Genomic DNA, 21,648 nt, shown 5'->3' with positions numbered 1-21,648 from the left:
GCTATTAGTATCTGCAGATGTTGAGATTGAGGGTGTTGGCAGACATGTGTTCTGCGCTCTTGGAAGCATGCATTTTCTGCCAAGATTTGGACTTTATAACATGTTCTCATTCGATGGAAATAAGAGAGCTGGAGAGACAGAGAGAAAGAGAGAGAGAGAAAGGGAGAAGGGAGAGAGAGAGCGCCAGGGAGTGGTGCATGCGTGCGCGCGCAGTCTGCTCATCTTCAAGCAGTGTACTCATGCTTGTGGCGCATCCCAGCTTGCTCCCGTAAGGTGGATGCCGCCACAAGCACAAGTTTGTGCTTGAAAATGGCAAGAGCGACGGCTAAAGGTCCTTATAAGCAGCGCATGCGCGCTGCATAGGTGAGGCCTAAAAAAGAAGTGGGGGACTAATCTAGTTAATCAGTATGCAAGTGGCATTGCAGCATGTGGCGTCACAGCGCGTGACATTTCAGCACAAGACATTACAGCACGAGTCATTACAGCACGTGACATCACAAGAACAGGTATCACAAGAAGTGATATCAGAGATTAACCCTCACATATATGTTTAGCAAGTGTATCATGAGTACATTTGAGCACATTTCGAGTATACTTGCAAACCCTCCTGATTTAGGCAGAAGATTCACACTTTTGTACGCTGAACATAATACAATGTTACCTTTTGTCAGCGTTAAGCTTTCTATAGCCATAGTGCTTTAAAAGAAATAGTGATATTTAATTTTTTACAATGCCCCCTCAAGGGTAGTAAGCGTATATAAATGCTATTTATTTTGTGCAAATACTGGGAAAGATCAACACATCTGACGTTCTAACAGTGCATTCAAATCTCCTAAACAGAGCCTGAACAAAGAGCTGCCTTTCTTAAGTATGTGTGAAGTGCTAACAAGCTGAGCCTTTGTTTCCCCTCTGCTGCATTTGCATGAGGTGTGCGGCTCTTGACTGCTGCCAGCCAGGAAACTCCAACAAAAGGAGGCCTGATGACCCCTGAGACTCAGCCTTTGTTAAGGGCCAGCAGGAGTCAGAAATAATAGAGCCCCGTCCCGACTGCACGTTGTTGTGATCGAAAGCAGACAACACCGTGCAGGCGCTGCTGAATGTGTCCTGGTGTTTAGAAATTACACAAATTCAGCATCTTTTTTGGTGGGGCCCAACTTCTTGGCAGGGTGGACGGCATCCACCCTGTGAAAGAAGTGGGGGGACGCCGTCCACCCACGTGCCCTGCCCCCGACTCGTGCCCTGCCTGCTGCATAGTAATGCAGGGTTCGTACCTCACTGTATGTCCTGAAATGGAGGCCTGATGACCCCTGAGACTCAGCCTTTGTTAAGGGCCAGCAGGAGTCAGAAATAATAGAGCCCCGTCCCGACTGCACGTTGTTGTGATCGAAAGCAGACAACACCGTGCAGGCGCTGCTGAATGTGTCCTGTGTTTAGAAATTACACAAATTCAGCATCTTTTTTGGTGGGGCCCAACTTCTTGGCAGGGTGGACGGCATCCACCCTGTGAAAGAAGTGGGGGGACGCCGTCCACCCACGTGCCCTGCCCCCGACTCGTGCCCTGCCTGCTGCATAGTAATGCAGGGTTCGTACCTCACTGTATGTCCTGAAATGGAGGCCTGATGACCCCTGAGACTCAGCCTTTGTTAAGGGCCAGCAGGAGTCAGAAATAAAAGAGCCCCGTCCCGACTGCACGTTGTTGTGATCGAAAGCAGACAACACCGTGCAGGCGCTGCTGAATGTGTCCTGTGTTTAGAAATTACACAAATTCAGCATCTTTTTTGGTGGGGCCCAACTTCTTGGCAGGGTGGACGGCATCCACCCTGTGAAAGAAGTGGGGGGACGCCGTCCACCCACGTGCCCTGCCCCCGACTCGTGCCCTGCCTGCTACATAGTAATGCAGGGTTCGTACCTCACTGTATGTCCTGAAATGGACACGTCCTGCACCTAACTGGGGGGGCGGGGGGGATGGGATTAAGGCATGCACCCGGGAGGATTAGAATAACCCAGATTCAGAATAATTCTGCATAATACACAAACAGGTGCACATTCAGAGGGCTGCACTCACCAGGTCCCAGTGGCCTCCTCAAGTGAAACGTTACAGTCACGTACCTTGATCCTAACCTCTGGGTCTCGAAGCCAGCGAATCTCCTGACAGAATACTGGGGTTAACCTGCCCCTGGTCCTGACAACGTCTTTTCAGCACAGAGGGATACAGAGGGAAGGTGACAACATCATGAAAACGAGGATACAGGACATCGTGGCCTACATTGAGGGTAGCAAATACCTGATGGGGGCCAGAACAGCTGTGCGAGGACCTGTCCTGTCCTGTTCATGCAGCCTGGACAAGGTAGGGTGCTGTCCTGTGTCCAGACCCGCAAAAAGCTTGGTGGCCCTAATACTGCCATGCCACATGCTTACGCATTCACTTTTCCCGCCCTGGCCTGTTCTCTGCTATATTGCCACCTGTGTCCAGCACACTCCATTCATTTGAGTGACAGGGGCCCAGGCTGCACAAGGGCAAAGCTGGGATGGACTCTAGACGGATTTGTGTGTGTTCTTTGGGAACCCTCAGGTTCTGTCATGGTCATAGAAGGACCCTCCATCGTACCCGATTCAGTATCTACCCTGTCCCTCAGATACTCAGTGTCAGCCCCTCTCACAACAGAGCATCCCAGCTCAGGTACACCCAACCACCCACCTGGCCAATCATGCTCATCCAGTGTGCACCAGTCAGGCTCTCACCTCACCCTTGCCTCCGGTTGCTAGGAGACGCTAACACTAATCTCGCTCTCTCTCACTAGGCGATACCTAGTGAACAACAGGTGCACGTGCAGAGACCACTCAGCCTAATGTTGATGGCAATCTCTCCAGTGCCCCAGTCAGTGCATTCATCTGACCGTTCGCGTTGAAAGGAGGGCCCCTAATCAGCCTCTGTCCATCGTCACTGTGTTATTAACTGACTACAGAAACACATGAAACAAAAGTAACATTATACCTGTAAAAGAAACGGACCAAATCCCTCCGCTGTAATGTTCAGTACAAGCGCTGGCGTTGAATCCATTTTTTCTGGGAGTAAATCTCTGCATAAAGGGCTGCTGGGGCCACTGGTTAACAGATTCCCGTGGATACTGTGCACTGCAGAAGCCGGATTTAATAGAGGACCAGGAGTCATGGCCAATCGAGGCGTCACATGCTTTCCTACTTTTGTACCCTGCCTGTATATGGTCTCCGCCATTATCATCGACTGCCGAGCGCCATATGCTTTCAGAATTCATTTACCGACGAAAAATAGGCAAGGGCGGATGAGGACCACTAAGACCCATCCCTCGAGCACCTTTCCTGCCGGCAGTTCTATGAAGTTTCATCACACTCACCTCCTTACAAAGAAGCTTGCCCCCACAACTTTAGCCGCTGTGTTAGTTGCCTCTGGACAAGCCCTGTGTGTTTGCTTCCTTAACATTGTGCTGTTTAGCGGAGCTTTAAAATTCTGGAGCCTCATTTATGAGGCTGTGCGTCACTTTTATGCCGCCGGTGCGTCACTTTTTGTGACGCACCAGTGGCGTAAAAAATGCACCTTGTTGCGCCATATTTAGAAAGTGACGTATCTAGGTAGATGCGTCACTTTGTAAACCCCTGCGCCACATTATACCTGCGCCAGGTATAATGTATGCAAGGGGGGGCGTATTGACGCAAGGAAGGGTCGTATAAGTGACGGAGTGAAATCTATGAGATTTCACTGCGTCACTTTTAGGACGTCGTTGCGTCAAAATCTTGCGCCTGCCTCACAGCAGGCGTAAGACTGACGCAGGCCCTTTCACATGGGGCTTGCCCCATGTGAAAGGATGCATTGCTGGAGTTGCGTCACTTTTGTGACACACTCCAGCAATGCGTCACTTTTGCGCTTACAGATATGTCAGAAATACTGACGGATCTGTAACTCCTTGCGACATGATGCGTCATACATTAAATATGACACATCAGGAATGTCGCAAGGAGTGCGCACTGAGAAGTGACGCATCGCTGCTTCCACGCAGCGATGCGTCATTTCTCATAAATGAGGCCCCTTGTGCTCAGGAAAGGAGGTTTAATGGGTCTCACAAAGATGACAATTGCCCAGAGCACCAACTTGTGAACAGTATCTTTACTTAATGCTTTTCTGAGCAGACCACAGCTGGAAAGGGGGGCAGTCTCACCTGTGAAAGGTGAAATGGCCTCTGTGGAGACCAGCACTTTGCCCATTTAGTCTGCGCTACTAGCAGGCCAGTAAGGAAGGGTCAGAAACTGCTTGATAATTGGTGTGTGTATGCGTGCATATCTGCCTGTGGTCTTCTAGTCACCTGAAAATAATGACCACAGGACTCAGTCCACGAAGGCACAAGAGACATCGGTGGGGAGCCTTTTTAGACAGAGGGATTGAAATCATTATTTACCAGTAGTCTTCATCACTCTGAGTCCACACTCTCCTCGTCATAGTCCTTACCCAAGCGAGGTGTTCAGCATCCCAGGACTGAATACCCCGATAAATACACTTGGGAAGATAAAATTATTTCACACAAACAACAGACTTTCGTCCCTTTCCATGATGGCGGCTAGTTCCCTCCTCCTGCCCCTCTCCCAAATGGACAAAGAGTTAATGAGAAAGCAGAGACTGAGCACACATGTGCAACACAAGGAAACAAGAAGATAAACATTTGAAGAATGTTGTACAATCTCTCTCTGTCTAGGCTCTCCCAACCAAGGAAACTGGGAAAGAAGGGGATCATGTAAATGGTCCAGGTTCACAAATGAGTGGGGAAGATACGCTTAGCCTTAGGGGGATCCCAATTCCACAGCCGATAATTTAGCCAACTGACCACCTCACAGACAATAACCCTAAGGATCTGAGTAGAATGTGGGGAAACCACCCACCATAATGCTTGTTGTCCTCTCTAACACAGGTCAAAATGCTTTTGTGATTGTTGCCCATTTTGGAGAGATGTCTGTCACTGCCTGGCAAACACATCATTAAAACGAGCCTGGCTTTAGATTGGGACAATCTACTGTTTGCATGGAGTCACTGGAAACGAACAGGGGTGTTTCACAGTGAACAAGCGCAAGACTCCCGTCTTGTCTGTACCTCGGTTGCAGAGGGTGACTCCTTGTGGGATGCTAGGATAGGTGAGTGTGTGCAGTTTAAAGGGCAGCTGACTGATGGGTAGTTGTTGTGCATAACAAGGCATTGCAAGTGCTGCTCCAGAGGATTCTGACCAAGGGGTGCCTGCCCTGCACAGCATACACAAGGAGTTCCTCCCAGGCCTGTTGTGGTGCAAGCAGAAATCGGGATGACTGAACTTGCACATTTCACTTGTTTTTTTTTCTTTATTCTTCCTCCAGCAGAAAATGTCTTACACAAACTATGAACCTGGTTGTGTGTTGTAGCCGCCGTGTGGGAGATATGTGGAGCTGGTGTCCGGCCTGAAATATGAAGAATGACATTTGGCAGAGCTTGATGGGACACCTCAAATGTTAAGGTTTGCATGTAAGGGCACGGCTCAGGCACAGCTTTCATGCAGACAACAGCCCACGCGTATTTCACGTAATACACCCGCGTTTCTTGAAAGTGGTGCATATTTCAGGTGGGAAAAGACGCAATTTCGCCCACATTTAAGCCCGGTGCATTGGTGACATGCATCATGCCGTGCAATTTTAAAAAAGATTTATTTTAGTCTTTGTAAATTGTTACGTGTTAAACTCTGATATATGTCAATATCCATTATTGTCACCCATTTCCCCGCATGCCGTGCATTTTAACGGGAAGAGGCACGTGCTTCTGAGCGTCGCGCTCTGTCCCAAAGTGGGCCCTTGTGGTTAAATATCAGTGAGCTCCTGGGAGAAGAAATCCTCACCCTTCTTAGGCATACGGCTACCTGTTCAATGCTCCCAGCATTCTCACATCTGTTCTCAGCTCGGTGCCACCGGTCCAAGCACCGACAGCCCTTCTCACAATGTGTAGCTCACCAAAGACCTCAGGGAAGATTTACAAGCCCTTTGCGCCATTTTTGCGTCACTTTTCCCGTGTTAAAAATGATGCTAAAGTGGCGCAACAGCTTCTTGCGCCACATTTGCGGCCCTTTTGAAAAGTGACGCATTGCGTCACTTTTCCCATGTTTAAAGTGACGCAAAAGTGGCGCAAGGGGCTTGTAAATCTGCCCCCTGGGCGGAACTGAGGTGCTTCTTCATCCCATCCTGGCAGCACGGGGACAGTGTAAACAGTGCTTGCCTGGCTCACAGAAGACCACTGCTCTACTGCACCGTGCGAGCCCTGCTGGTGTTAAAAGACCTCATGATCCCCTGTAGTGCACCCAGACTTGGGAGATTCCAATTTAAAGACCGCTCTGTTATGCGCTGCTTTGAGCTCAACTGACTTACAAGAAACATCCTTAAAATGTGTAGGTCTAACCCTCACTGTGTGACATTTGGCAGAGTTTGATGGGACACCTCAAATGTCAAGGAAGTCGACGAGAAAGAGGGATGAAGTTTCTTCTATGAGCAAGAGAAGCATGGACAGAGGTGGTGCAGTCTTCAATCTCACTGCAAATATAGTTATATTAAATGCATTTGATCCTATTCTTCATACCGTAATACACTGCTGAGGCGGTAACCCTGTATTCAGTGGAAAGCGAAAGAGAGCCACTGGGTGTCCTCCAATCCACTGCTGGATGACACAGCCACTCAGGTCAGCCGTCTCCGCACGCGAGGAGTTGAAGATCCGAATGTATCTCCCTGAAGGATTCACTTCTGAAATCTTCAGGAATCCAGTGGGTCTGGAACAGAGTGTGAAAGGAGGGAGATACATTGATGAAAGCACATAAAATAAATAGCAGCAAGAGTATTCGAAGTAATTTAGTTATGATTATGCGATTAGATGCAGTACATTGATAACATTTTTGAGGTACCATGCTATGTATTTGGTCATACAATGGTGTCACTAGCTCAGAGAGCCCGAGTCTCCGTTCTTTTCTTGCCTGACATCTTTAAGTAGGAGGCTAGACAGTCTTCTTTCTAAGTTGTCTCCATAGTCCCTTGTCCATTCCAGCCAGCCACAAGCCTCCCAAAAAATGTCCTCTCTCCAGAAAATTTACTATCCTAGTGCTTCTCTGGAAAGTGGGACTAAAACATTCGATCGGTTTACGTGTATGCATATTGACAGCTGTTCCTAAGAGTCAGTTTCAGGTACGTAATGGTCCTTTACTCCTCCCTAAGGCCAGTGTTGAATATCCCTCAAAACGGGTATCTTTTGTACGACGCAGGCCAGAAAGGAGACGTCTTTCTGGGGATGAATATTCCATATTCATAGGATATTTATGGTCAAATATTGACATACATGTGCACACCTGTGGCTCAGACAGCCATCAGAATCTCCTCGAGAAGGGAGAGGGGATTGTGTCATATTTCAAAAGAGGCCACACACTGATTGGCACACCTGCAACAGTTTTCTACTGTAGCTGCAATGCCCAGTAGGTCTCAGGTGCCCACCACTTGCACAGACAACCATCACCAATTCCTCCAGAGGGGAGGAGCTTTTGACGGAAGAATCGCACAGTCGTGGCAACCCTACAACCATGCTCCTGGAGTCATTTACTCATTTCTATAGATCAGTTCAGATAAGACCGGGTTCAATAGCCCTCGCCTCATGTATGTGATTATTTGTGCATTCTTAGAAAGCGCACACAAACCTGAGCACATCAGTTCACTTTACAAACCATAAGGTGAAGTCAAAGAAGTGTAACATTACATAGAACGTGGGAAAAGAAGAGAAGCATTACAGCAAGAATTACATATGTGGATGGTTGGTTACTAAAAGAGACCAACATCCCAGCCAAGTGAGCATAAAAGGAGAAATCAGAGGGAGAAAGGGTTGAGGAGATTGAGATGTGTTTAGAAGAGAGTGGATAAAGAAGGAAAAGGTAAGTCCCTGAGAGCTGACCTTAGAAAGGTCACTGAATGCCAGGGAAGTCAAGAGGAGAGGAACTTAGTTAAGGGAAGGTATGTTTGGAGATGGGTGAGGAGATGATAAAGAACAGCATGGGAAGAAAGAGTCTGGGAGACGGAATAGAAAGACGAGTTGGGAAGGAGGGAAGTACTTAAGGTGAAGAGGCAGCGACAGTTAGAAGAGATAAATGGCATTAGGGTAGATGTAGGTCAAACAGGAAAGATTTCACTATTTTTTTTTAAAATCAGTACGTATTTGGCTAGTCTGTTCCCAACAGACCATGAATTCTAAAAACATTTTTGTTAAAATCTGCAAATTATGCAGTAGAGTATGTGACAGTATCATGAAAAAGAAAAAAATAAGGGGCTCTGATTGGTCCAGGGATCTTTTTCTCCCGTTGGACTTTTTGGTACAGCAGGACTGCTTCCGTCTTGCAGTACCACGAGATCTGGTGTGCTGGCCGCAACTTCGAGAGAAATGCTGCAGCTGCCATTACAGAACTGAAGTTAAAAAAAGGGTAATAGGGCAGGGACACCCTTACCTGCTAACACTTGTGTGAGGTGAGGGGGGAAGGTTCCCGTAAGACTAACGCCATGGAACAAAGATTTTCAAAAAATAGTGTTGTTGGTACCAATGTCCTCACACAGGACACACAGCATGGCCCTTCATGAGGTACCAGGGTACACTTGCTTTATCGCCGCTCTGGCTTCACCTTCATGGTACCGCAGGACTCTGCAAGCTTCATTGGGTGAAACATGCACGATTCTGCAGTACCATGGAGGTGAAGCTCGAGCAGTGGCATTGCAGGAGTACCGAGGTACCGCACAAAAATAAAAGATAAATAAATATGTAAAATGTGGTGTCAGAGTCGATGGAGGGATTGGCCTCCATTGGGGGGTTGGGCGCAGGGCCTGGTCACTTGCTAGGTCCTGCTGTCAACACACTGCTGCGCATGGCCGAAGGCTGTGCATAGCAGGAGTCGGATGCCCATGGTACCACAAAAAACAAAAAAAAGTGTACAATGTGTGATGTGGATCTGCAGGGGGATTTGCATTCATAGAGGGTCGGTCCAGAGGCAGCCAACCCCCATGTGTGCAGGGCTGAAGGCCATGCACAGTGTGGGGGCGGTGGGCGTTGTCTGCCTAAAGGTGGTCCGGCACAAGGCCTGACTGGAGGTCAAAAAAATTATATATGTAAAACGTGGGGGATTGGCAGTCCTGAGGCCATCAGTGATGTCATTAATGTCACTTAAGATGTCATCAGTGATGTTATGTAACATGTCAAAGGTGATGTATACGAGGTCATAAACAGTACATGCAGGGGAGTAAGTTTTAGTTAGCTCAGTAAACTATAAATGGGGATTTTTCTGTTACTTCAACACTTAACTTTAACGTCACTTGGACTTTTGGGGGCATATTATCAAGGGGGTTTATCTCCGCTTTTTTGGCTTTAAAAGCCAAGAAAGCGGAGATAAAATTATCTCCCTATTACCTAGCTGTCGCTAACACCAGTTAGCGACAGCTAGTAGGAGATAGCGACTATCTTGGGCCCCACTTTGCATGTCAGTGATATTTATCACTAATGACATGCAAAGTGGGCGTGCCAAGATGTTAGCGACTGGAAACAGTCGCTAACATCGCTATCTCCTATTACCAACTTTTGAAGATATTCGCGCTAAGCGCGAATATCTCCAAAAGCTAACACCTGCCCTGAGCAGTTCTTAGCCATGTTATCCAATGGGAGGTGGATAACATGGCTAAGAGCATTAGCTCGGTAATGCATGAATATCGCTGAATTTTCAGCGATATTCATGCATTGCGGCCGATTTTTATCGCATTTGCGATAAACCTTGGTAATACCAAGGTTTGTCTGCGATAAAAATCGCCGCAGCTCAGCGGTAAATTTTTGTCTCTAACCAAGCAATAGCGATAATTATCGCTTTTGCTTGGTAATATGCCCCTTGCTTTTTTTAGTAAACCTCTAAGGTTTTTTTTTAACATAAGGTAAGATCCTATTACCAAACCAAGCTATAACATCAGCTTAACCTTTATATCTATCTATCTAGTTGGAAAAGTATGTGTTTTCTGTGGTTTCACATGTTAGGTCCCATAGGAAATTTCGCTCACACTTGCAGCCGAAACACTGAACACTTTTACCCCCAGGTTTGGCATGAAATTAGAACATTACTCAGAAAGGCTACTTTTTTGGTTTGGTGAAAATCTGTTCAGTCGTTTTTGGCATATTAGTGTATAAAAAAGTTGTTGAGCAGTCTTTAAAGGGTTAACACGTTTGTATATCCCTGTTATTTACAATAACAAGTCACGACTTGAGACTTCAGCCAATCGCATTGTGAATATTTTCGAAAATGTTATTGGTTGGACAAGAGCCTTAAACATTTTTTTCCACCATCATGAGAATTGCAAGCTTATTCCATAGAGAATTTCTATAGCCATGGGGTGTCACCCTCAAAGGTGTCTCAACCCAGGGAGAGCTGTGGGAACCAAGATGCATAGAAATATTGAGTAACTGAACCAGAAAATAACGCGTGGCCCACCATTTTAAGTAGCGGATTTGTAGGCTTCATTTCACAAAGGGTTAAGAGGGCATGTAAGGCAGAGAGATATAGACCAAAAAATTACAGAGAGAGAGAGAGACTTAAAGGTCCTGTGCTTATCCAAAGCCTGCTGCATAAAACCACAGCTGGGGATGGAGACCCGCAGCAATTTGGGCGCAGGCCAAGAAACAGGCCTGGCCCTGCGGCCCACCCCTGCTGTGCGCAGCCAAAACTGTGCCCAGCTGGTGTAGGCCAACTGCAGCTGGTTAGTTGGTGGCAGCAGTGATGAAGGGCCTGGCCACAAATTATGCCCTGCAGCCTACTCTCGTTGTGCAATCTGCATGGTCTAGAACTGTCGTATTTTCATTGGCACGTTGTATAATTCTCGAATTCTTATGGCTTCTGAAGAGCTGAACGCTGCATATGCAGTTCTCTGGGGCAGATTCTTTTACATACTTCACTGACCTAAGCAAGTAAGTACACATGGGGCTATGGGGATGGGGAACCTGAAATGCTTGGCATGACACAGATTCTTTTAACACGTGGGCTGGGCTGACTTTGTGGTGGAGATAGAGGCTTCGCCTTATTTACAAGGCAGCTTTAAGCCAATTAATGAGGTTTAACCCTGCCTTGTAAATAAGGCACCCTTTCACGCTGTACTTAGCGTGAAAGGGAAGGGCAATGGGTGTTGTGGTGGGCATTCCACCGCAACACCCATTGATTTTGACGCCGCCACCTATTTAGGACGGCATATATAGGAGGCAGCGGCAAAATGAAGACCAGGGAAAACGTGGTCTTAAACAGGTGAAACGAGGAGAAATGTTTTATGTGTCCTCGTTTTTTGCTGTTTCCATGCGTGTTGCATTGTGCAGCACACATAGAAACAGCAAATTGCCATTGATTGTTTATGTGCAGAAAGGTGACCCTGCCTGCACATAAACAATCAAAAAAATAATGATTTTTTGCAGCTTCTATGTGTGCTGCATTAAGCTGCACACATAAAAGTTGCAGAACATCATTTAAAGATTGTTTATGTGAAGGAAGGGAGACCTTCCTGCACATAAACAATCTCCCCCTCAATGCAGACACCCTTGCACTATGGTGGAAGGGTGCCTGCGTTGGCGCTTGGCTGCTAAGTTTAGTGTCAGTGCAGGGGGAAACGCAGGGCTGCACCATATTGTTGTAAATAGGGTGCAAGCGCCAACGCAGGCACTCTTGCACCATAGTGCAAGGGTGTCAGCATTGAGGGTAAGATTGTTTATGTGCAGGAAGGTCTCCCTTCCTTCACATAAACAATCTTTAAATGATGTTTTGTAACTTTTATGTGTGCAGCTTAATGCAGCACACATAGAAGCTTTTCTGAAGTGGCAGAGTGCGGCGTTAAGCCAAGAAGGCTAATGCGGCACTCTGTCACTTCATTGTAAATATGCCCCTTAGTTGAGGAGGGTAATACGCTCGTTCACACTGACACAGCATGGCACGGGATAGAGTAAACTGCTGGCATACATTAGGGGCAACCCACAATAGGAAAACAGACGCCAGTGCACATGATGATGCAACACCTTGACCCATTTAGAGTCCTTTTGTGGAAGTGAATGGAATAGGCTGTAAAATAATAAGAGAAGTCATCACACAGTACATCTGTAGGCACCCCCCAGACCTGGTCCTCCTGCAAGAGACGCACCTGCTGGGGAACACCTGCAGATGTCTGCAATGGGACAAATAAGTTGTGTTGGCCAATGCAGGGTATATGAAGGATTCCGGAGGGGGTCACAATTTTAGCCGAGAAGAGTCCCCCCTTTCAGGTGGGGAAAACATGGGTAGATCCCGAGGACTGCTACGTGGCAGTGAAGGGCAGGCGGTACAAGAGGGGCATCCTGATTATTGATGTGTATTTACCCTCAAGGCTTCAAAGAAGAATACTGGAGGACTTGGGCCTTATCCTTCAAGACACGCCCAGTGACCTTCACATATTGTGAGGGGACTTCAACAAGGAGGTCTTTGTGACCTCGACTGGGCCAGTTGGCTCCAAAACCGTGTCATACTCACAGCCCACCAATGTGAAGTACAGTCAGCTTGAGTCAGCCTGAGTCTTCATGCTAGATCGGCCGCTTGCATGGACTGCCATTGTTAAGTTTCAGCCTGACCGCTCACGGTGACATCAGAATTTTTGTGCTACAGCAACGCCCGTCCGCGATGCTTCCCTGCTCCTCGTGGCCCACTGCACAGCGAAGGGGACCTTCAGCTGGACTAACCTGGTCCCTGTATCTGAGCCACGTTCCATTGTCTTCAGCCTGAACTTGTGAATTTCTCCCGGTCTCGCACGACCAGATAGTCTTAAGTGGCGCTTTGGGCTTTTTGGTGCTTTTTAAAATATTTTCCATTCCACTGATTGGATATTTGTCCTATAGGTCTATGTAGACAGATTATATATATATATATATATATATATATATATATATATATATATATATATATATATATATATATATATTCACTTAAAAATCAAAGGCTAAGTTCTGAATTTACTCACTCAAAACCATAGAAATTTTGTAATTAGAGTTATTTCAAGTAACTATAACTTGCGCCTCATGGTAACTATAACTCGCGCCCACCATGCAAAGCTTTCTCACAAAAAATGTAACTGCAAATATTACATTGATATTATCAATGGTTTTAGCAAAGTTGTCATGAGTGCTGTAATATCTGGGGTATTAGCAGTGCATGGTGAGGGTACGAGTTCTAGTTACCTTAGGGAGCGAGTTATAGTTTCTTGAAATAACTCTAACTATAACTGCTGAATTTCTATAGTTTTGTGCGAGTAAATTCAGAATCTAATTATACCGTCCCTGTACATTTTTGTTTTTTTAAAGTGAATTTCTATGTTTTTTTAAATTCTAAGTTCTAACTATAACGTCCTTGTAATCTTTGTTTTTTTAAATGAAACTATAACCCTGTAACCTTGTGTATTATAAGTAGCTGCATATGTCCCAGGGACCACCCCCTCCCTAGGGCTATATTAAATCCATATAAGAGAGGGCCATGCTGCCCCCCTGGGCCCCCAGGCTCCAGGGACGACCACCTCCCTGGGGAAATATAATTTTAAAAACCCATGGGTCCCGCTCAGGGACCACCACCTCCCTGGAACACCAAGAAATACATATATATGGGGTCTGCATGGTCCACATGGACCCCCTCAGGCCCGAGGTCCACCCCCTCCCTGGAGCTACATTTAAATAAATATAAGGGGGGGGGGGGTTGAAAGCGGACACCCCTGGCCCACCACCTCTGCGGGGCAACATAACAAACAAGCATTGGCATAGCAAATAGGTCTCGCCTTTGGGACCTTATAAGTGTTTAGCTATCCAGCACAATATCCTTGGTGCAACAACATCAACTGTTGCATGGATAAACACTTATAAGGTCCCAAAGAGGAGACCTATTGGCTATGCCAATGCTTGTTGTGAGATGTGGTGACCAACACACGTCAGTAACTCACTCATACTTGCCAGCACTCTGTGACCTCACTGATAGATAACATCACCTGAAAGAACATCACATGACCTTTGGTACGATAATGACATCACAGGAAGTTACACGACATGAATGGAATGGACTATGTGCACATGACCTTTGGCATGATAACGACATCACAGTAAGTAAAATGACATGAAACTGAACCAAGATCAATGCAACCGGCTATGTCGTAGCTCACACATGATGTAAATGGCATGACAAATGAGTGGGCGTCAATCACTACATGCCCTAACCACACTGACGTGGGGTCAGTACCTCCAGAATCAGCAGGTATTTCCACTGCACGGCCTTCAGAGGTTGTTGGTCATTTCATGACACGAGAGATGGAGACCATTAGGTTTTGAGTAACCTCTTAAGCAGATCTTTCCCCTCGACATATTGGCGACTCAGCACTGGTCCAGCTGATCTATTTCCTGAAGCAGAAATCAATCCTGAGAGTAAGTGTTCGGTCGAGCTGTTCCCGTGGCCTGTATCATCCTGAGCTCAGACCTGTCCACCTCCCTAACATCTATCTTTTGCCCAACCCATCTGGGCCTATAACAGACATTGTCACTGGACATAAACATCCCATCACCAGTGAATGAATGAATGAATGAAATAGCATTTGTATTGCGCAGCTTTGCCCAATGGGCGTCAAGGCGCCTAAGTCAAATATCAGACTGTCAGCAGTCAGAAACAGAGCTTACTGGTATGCTTTAATAAAAAGCCAAGTTTTCAGTGACTTCCTGAAAAGGTCAAGAGAAGGCAGTGACTTAATCTCCAGGGGGAGTGAATTCCACATCTGGGGTGCCAGTATGGAAAAAGCTTTGCTCCCCCATCTAGCCTTCTTAGCTCGAGGGGTTACCAGTTGGTTGAGCTCACTGGAGCGTAGGCATCTGTTCGGGACATATCTAGTAAGTAGGGATCCAAGGGCATCATCCGAACCTGCAGTTAAAGCCTTATATGTTAGACAGAGAAGTTTGAATGTGATCCTTGAGGGAATAGGGAGCCAATGGAGATTCTTCCTTGCCAAGGTCATAGATGACAACCAAGGCAGGGCAAGGGCAAAGCGTGCTGCCGCATTTTGTATAACCTGCAGGCGCTGCAGAAGGCCCTTGTTAGCCCCGGCGTAAAGTGAATTACAATAATCGAGTCTTGAACCAACAAGGGCGATCACCACCTGTTTCCGTGCCTGTGGGGAAAGATAATGGACGATCCTTTTCAGGGTCTTGATGACGCCCCAACAGGTAGCCACCGTTCTGTTGACCTGAAGCTCCATCGAGAGTTGGGTGTCAAAGATGACACCAAGGTTCCTGGCAGATTGTGTAGGTGTGGGGCAGATGCCTAAAGAGGGAGGCCACCACTCATCTGACCACATGCCCTGATCTTTGCCAAAGACCAGGACCTCTGTCTTATCCCCGTTCAACTTTAAGGAGTTGGAAACCATCCACTCTGCAACAAGTTGCATGCAGGCCCTAAAGTTTGACGCAGCTTCATTCACAGAGTGGGTCAGGGATACCATAATCTGCGTGTCGTCGGCATACGACACTACCTCCATCCCCTGAGATCTTACTAGTCTTGCAAGGGGGGCCACGGAGATATTGAACAGGGTCGGGCTCAATGCCGACCCCTGTGGCACCCCACATTGCAAAGACTTAGCAGGGGAGAGGTATTCACCTAGCATGACACGCTGCTCTCGTTGGTGTAAGAAGGAGCTCAGGAGACTGAGGGCCGGTCCTTCAACCCCTGCCTCCCTTAACCTGGATGTTAAAGTGAGGGGAGACAGGGTGTCGAATGCCGCTGTAAGGTCCAGCAGTACCAGCACGGTGGTTTGACCCAAATCCACTTTTCTGCGGATGTTATCCATGACTTTAGTCAAGGCAGACTCCGTGCTATGTAGCTTTCTAAAGCCATGTTGGGACCCGTCCAGGAAACCTGAGGCATCAAGGAAGTTAGAAAGATGAAGGTTCAAATGGGTCTCCAACATCTTGGCAGGGGCCGTTAGAAGGGAGATGGGTCTGAAGTTTTTCAGTACTCCGGGGTCTAAGGTGGTCTTTTTCAGTAGCGGCTTTACAATGGCTTTCTTCCAGAGTGAAGGAAAAATGCCTTGTTCCAAGGCTCCATTCATTACTTCCAGCATCGGAGGAAGAATGATATCCCTACAGTTCTTTAGTTGTTTCAAAGGAACTGGATCAAGTGGGGAAGACGATTTCAATGTGTCCAACAGGCTATTAAGTCCCTCCAAAGAAAGAGCAGGGAAATGTTCAAGGGCCAGGGGGGTGTCTCTGCTCCAGGATTCCAGCAGTTTAATTCGAGAAGAATCCTCAGAACTCAAAGAGTTCCTCTGTGATTGTAGAGCCATGTAGATATCATCTATTTTTTTATAGAAGAAATCTGACATATTGTTGCAGTACTTGGCAGGACAAGAGCTTTTTAGGAGGGCATTTAACAACCAGATTATAGCCATATTTGCCAAACTTACGCTTGCTGACAAAACTCCTGTAGCAATTACATCGCTGGGAAAGTAAACAACTTCCTGGTGTCACTCTTCCCACCCTAGCAAGACAGACGGAATCAACATGACCACAATAATGGTGGGGTTAAAATCTTGAAGGGTGGAGAGTTAACACAGGTGAAAAAGAGGTGTCCCCACAAGTAGCTTTTCTTTCTGGTCAGGGACCTAGCTATAAAGACCCCTGGACAGAGCATGGTCTGCGGTCAGACTTGTGTAGGGTGTGATAAAAGAAGAGGCACTACATTTTAATAGGGCTGGCTGGCAGGGGCAGTACGGTGCCGAGGAGGAGGAGGATGCTGAGGAGAAGTACCATGCCTAAGAAAAGGATCATGTCAAGAACACAAAGAGAAATACTAAGCATGGGTGGAAAATCCGTTCCGCTCGCGGATTTCGTGAATTTTTGGTAAATTCGCAATCCATGAGATTCGCGAATTTCCCGCAAAATCCGCGAACGGAAATCCACGAACGGGGATTGGGTCAAAAGTTCAAGCTGACTTTTGTAACTCTTTTAGAATGGCGCCAGCAAGCTGCCAGAGCCATTCTAAAATAGTTACAAAAGTCAGCTTCAACAGGAAGCTCTAATAGATAAAGTAAAGCAGGTGCTGCTCAAATTCAGTTACGCAATCATTAATCACCCCCAAACTTGGGGTGATTATTGATTGTGTAACTTAATTTGACCTTCAACTGGAGCACCTGCTTTACTTTATCTATCAGTGCTTCCTTTTGAAGCTATTTCTAGCTATTTTAGAATGGCGCTGGCAGCTTGCCGGCGCCATTCTAAGTGGGGCTGAGGGCAGAAGGGCACAAAAGTGGGACTGAGGGCAGAAGGGGACAAAAAATGAGTGGGGCAGAGGGCAGAAGGGCATAAAAAACAAGAGGGTGGCAGTGATTAAGCAGGCCAAAAAAAAAAAACTGCGAAATTGCAAAGCGCCTCGCGAACACCCGCGAACACCCACGAACACGCAAAGCGCCTGGCGAACACCCGCAAACACGCAAAAATAAAAAAATCCACAAATTCGCGCAAATTCGCGAATTTTGCAGATTGCCAATTCGCAAATCCGCAAATTCGCTAATTGCCAATTCGCAAAATTCGCCCATGCTTAAGAAATACCATTCATCTCCAGATTCACCCTTTGACCTCAGCATCACTGCTCCTCTGTGCTCAGCATGAAGGGGGGAGGGGGCTCAAGGCACTCGAAGCAGCTTTCTGCCAGTGAAAAGATGCATTGGGGTCAAAGGAAAAGTGTGATCAGATTAAATGAAGGATTTCTGTGCTGGAAGACGATAGATGGACAGCACCCGGATAGAGGTTAGGGGCCAAGAGCAGAACTTGGGGTGTAAGGGAGAGGTGCAAGTGACCCCCAGTAATGGAGACGGTAAGAATGACCCAGAGATGAACAAGAGGCGACAAAAGGACTTTGTGAATGGACCAGTTCCATTTTCCTGATTGCCCTTTGTCGTTCGCTTGCATTACTTGTAGTCCATTTCAATAGTCAATGAAGACTGGAATGAGGCATTCAAATGATGCTTCACCTGAGCTAATTAAAAACAGATGGTCCCTGCATGCTGCTGCTAGCTCTGGTAGTAAACATTTCATAAGAAGCTGGGACCTCCACATGCCTATTGGCAATTGCGTACTAAAGCCCGACGCAAAGGCTAATCGCTTGTGAGGACCACAGGCATGAGCTTCTACACAAGCCGAAGTGATTCCAAGAGGTTGATTTCCTATACAGCGCATACGCGCTGCCATAGGCTCGACCTAAATAAGTTAGGGGGACCATGCGGACCACCACCTCCCCAGGGCTCCATTAAATAAATATAGAGGGGGCCAAGTGGACATAACATAATTAAGATAGTTAGGCGCCCACCCCCTCCCCCCGGGGATCACCACCTCGCAGTGACAACATAAAATGAATATATGGGTGGCAGTATGGACACCCCGGGCCTCGGGGACCAGCACCTCCTGCGGGGGCCTCCATTAACTAAATAAAATGAGGGGCCACTTGGATCCCTGAGCCTTGGGGCCCACCACCTCCCTGGGCGCAAATAATTATTTTTTAATGGTGAAGAGGCTATGTGGCCCCCTCCCAAGGCCAACTTAGGTCCCAGGGACGCCATTACCAGGGCCCAGCCATGTGTTTCTGGAGCCTACCCAGGGCACCAAGTGTGCAATGGGACCGCGGGGAGAGCCTCAATGACCCCCCAGTCCCAGCCAGCTCCTCACTCCTTCGGGAGCCAGCATTGCTCCAGCAAGCCCGGAGTTGCTTTAACTAGCAGCTCCCTGCTTGCTGAAGCAATGCTTTCATCTGTTTCCCTACACGCATAACTGAGGGCAAAGAAACAGATGGAAACTCCTCTTTCTGCAAGCGGAAGCTTTTTATCAGCTTCGGCTTGCATAAAGCGGAGATATGTTTGCTTTTGCTGGGTGGGTGGGAATTCCCACCAAGCAAAAGCAAACAGCTACCTCCTGAGGATGGGCACCCCGGGAGGTAGCAGGAGCTGGCGTTTGGGAGTGGTGTTTCCCAGGACCATCTGTGACTCCTCCAGGGAGGCTGTGCGCCCCCCCCTGCAGCCTTTACCTTAGCCTCGAGGAGGTGGTAGTCCCCGGGAGCGCAATGGACCCCTTCATTGTTTGATTGTAGCCCCGGGCAGGTAGCAGTCCAGGGGCACGTGGGGTGCACACCCCATACAATTTAATAATTGCACCTGGACCCCGGGGTTGTGGGATGTCCTGGGTTGCCCCGCATTCTTTTATGTTCAGCTCTAGTAAGGTAGCGGTGTCCGGGGCTACGGGGGGCCTATGGGGCCTCACATTTATTTAAACAATGCCCCGTGGAGGTGGCTGTCACGGGGCAGTGGGGTTGGACACTCGCCCCGCATTATGTTACATTTATTGCCCCGGGGAGGTGGCAGTCCCCGGGCCCTGCATGCCCCCTACAATATAATGATTAACCCTGTGCGGTGGCTCTCCCCGCGGCTGCGGGCCCATGCTGGCCCCCGCATTCATTTTGTTTATTTAACCCGAGGGAGTTGGCCGTCCCCAGGGTTGCGGGTGAGCCCCTCATTATTATGAAACAGTGCCCTGGGGAGGTGGCGGGCCTCGAGCTTTTATTAAGCCTAGGAGGTGGGGCTCCATGGCCCTACTCCTACATTTATAAACAGCAGTAATGCGCCAGGGATTTAACCCTCCCGGGGCTTCCTCTTTCAATTTTGCTGTAGATCCACCCAGGAAATCGCAATACAGTTGAAAAAAATATTTGTAACACCGACGGGGTCACTCTGGGTCCCCCCCCCCAGATAAGGGTTTTTTTTCTTACCCTGTCCCCTTTTCTTTATTGTTTACCTTTTTTGTGTGACTCGGCTTCAAGCCTGGTTGAAGTGTAGGCAGCCAATCAAACTTCAGCATGGGGACTGTGGATCCGCGAGTCACTTCCCTGGATACGCATATTTTTTTAACCTTGAATATCTCTAAATCTACTGAATAGATTTATACCAAATCACAAGAAGCACGCTTTTTGGAATAACATCTAGCTCTCTGGCAAATTTGTTGCAATTTCTGTTCAGCGGTGCAAGCTGTAGCCCTGTTCAAAATCGCTATGGGAAAATGCATAGGGAAAGCACGTTTTTGGCACCCCTTTTTCTCGGCCCCTGCTTGACGGATATCCGAAACATATGACCACATTATAGTTTTATGTTTATGTTGCAAGTTGGGTAATTCTCAACAACATATTGTTGTCTTGGCCATGAAATGTATTATGTTTTTACAGTATTTGGTTTTGCTTTTAAGACAACAATTTAGCCGATATACGACAGTATTAGGATGTGGCATACTTACTAGCAATCTAGTGTAATATATGTTGAATTTATACATTCCAAGATGGCGCCCCGCGCTGCGAACAAGAATTAGTCCTTTGTTTGTTTTGAAATGCCTTACAAACATTTATAATGGCGCTGCGCACGTCTTATCAGATGTAAACATTGAAAAAGGGAGGGCTCTCCCGAAACGCGTCTGTCTTTTGAATAAACTGTCCTGCTAAACGAACTGTGCCGTGCTTGAGAGTGCTTATTCTTCCTGGAACCCGGCTGGGCATTTTCAGGATTTGGGAGCTTGGATATTTCTCCGCGAGCACCATCGGGGCAGATCGCACCCGCTACCTTGGAGTGACTCGTGTTCTGTTGGTGCAACTTTGGAGCGGATTTTCTATTACACGAGTGCACCGCCACCACCGGAGAACGTGAATTGAGGTCTGAAGCATACCCCCACGTTGAATTGCTCCGGATCAAGCATAACAGGGACTGCAGCCAACCGGCCGACCTACGAAGCGGTAAGCCGTTTTCACAACTTGGCAATCCCGATTTGTTTGTTTGAACTCTGTTTTTGGTGGCTTAGCGAAAGCCGGCAGCAAATTCATAGCAGGGCAACTCGTTGGATCCTGGGATCAGGCTCCAATTGGAATATAAGACAAAAATTCCAACATGTTTAATATGTCAGAGCGCAGAGACGCCGCTGGGGGCATGTTCAAGAACAAAAACCCGGACATTTCCAAACTGGCACGAGCCACTAACGTGACCACTCCTAATGCCTTGACAACACAGTTCCATAAACTGGAAAAACTTTATGAACGTGAACTGCGCAAGTGGTGGGAGGGAACTTCCCTGCAGGGCTACATCGAGGTACAGAGGGTACCTAGAGGTTTGAGAATCTTCACCGTCCCTGCATATGAAAACCCAGACCCCCTCCTACTAGAAGCCTGGGCTGCCCATATAGCCAGTCCATGTAAAGGCATGTTGGAGATTTTAATCCAGTTTGCTTGGAGTGATCGCGAGAAAGTGGTGAAAGAAATTGAAGAATTGGAAACCTTAATAGCACAAAACACTGACAAAGAGGAACAAGAAGCGCTTAGGGCTAACATGAAGAAGACACTTAAATATGAAACAAAAATTAAATTGCGCAAACAAGAAAAGTTTGACTACGCTATGGGAAGGGTTCTGACTTTTTCAAAAAAATATGATCAGCCACGCAAGGAGGTGGCAAGGAAAAGACAAATGCCTAAATCAAATGTGGAAACCAGAGTGGAAACATCAGACTCC

The 21,648-nt window shown here is 47.3% G+C and overlaps 1 protein-coding gene across 1 annotated transcript in view; it reads right to left on the bottom strand.

Moving 5' to 3' along the window:
• The window catches only part of LOC147733243 (lamin tail domain-containing protein 2-like), a 256,043-nt gene that overhangs the window by 80,576 nt on the left and 153,819 nt on the right, over nt 1-21,648 (bottom strand). Inside the window, exon 5 of the mRNA XM_086957808.1 lies at nt 6,617-6,803. Coding sequence (XP_086813934.1) covers nt 6,617-6,803 — 187 coding nt within the window. The remainder of the gene's footprint in view (nt 1-6,616; nt 6,804-21,648) is intronic.

Source organism: Lissotriton vulgaris, chromosome 2_1 (genome assembly GCF_964263255.1).
Source record: "Lissotriton vulgaris chromosome 2_1, aLisVul1.2, whole genome shotgun sequence".
NCBI lineage: Eukaryota > Metazoa > Chordata > Amphibia > Caudata > Salamandridae > Lissotriton > Lissotriton vulgaris.
The sequence above is the reverse complement of the archived record's forward strand: the minus strand, read 5'-3'. Positions and strand labels throughout refer to the sequence as shown.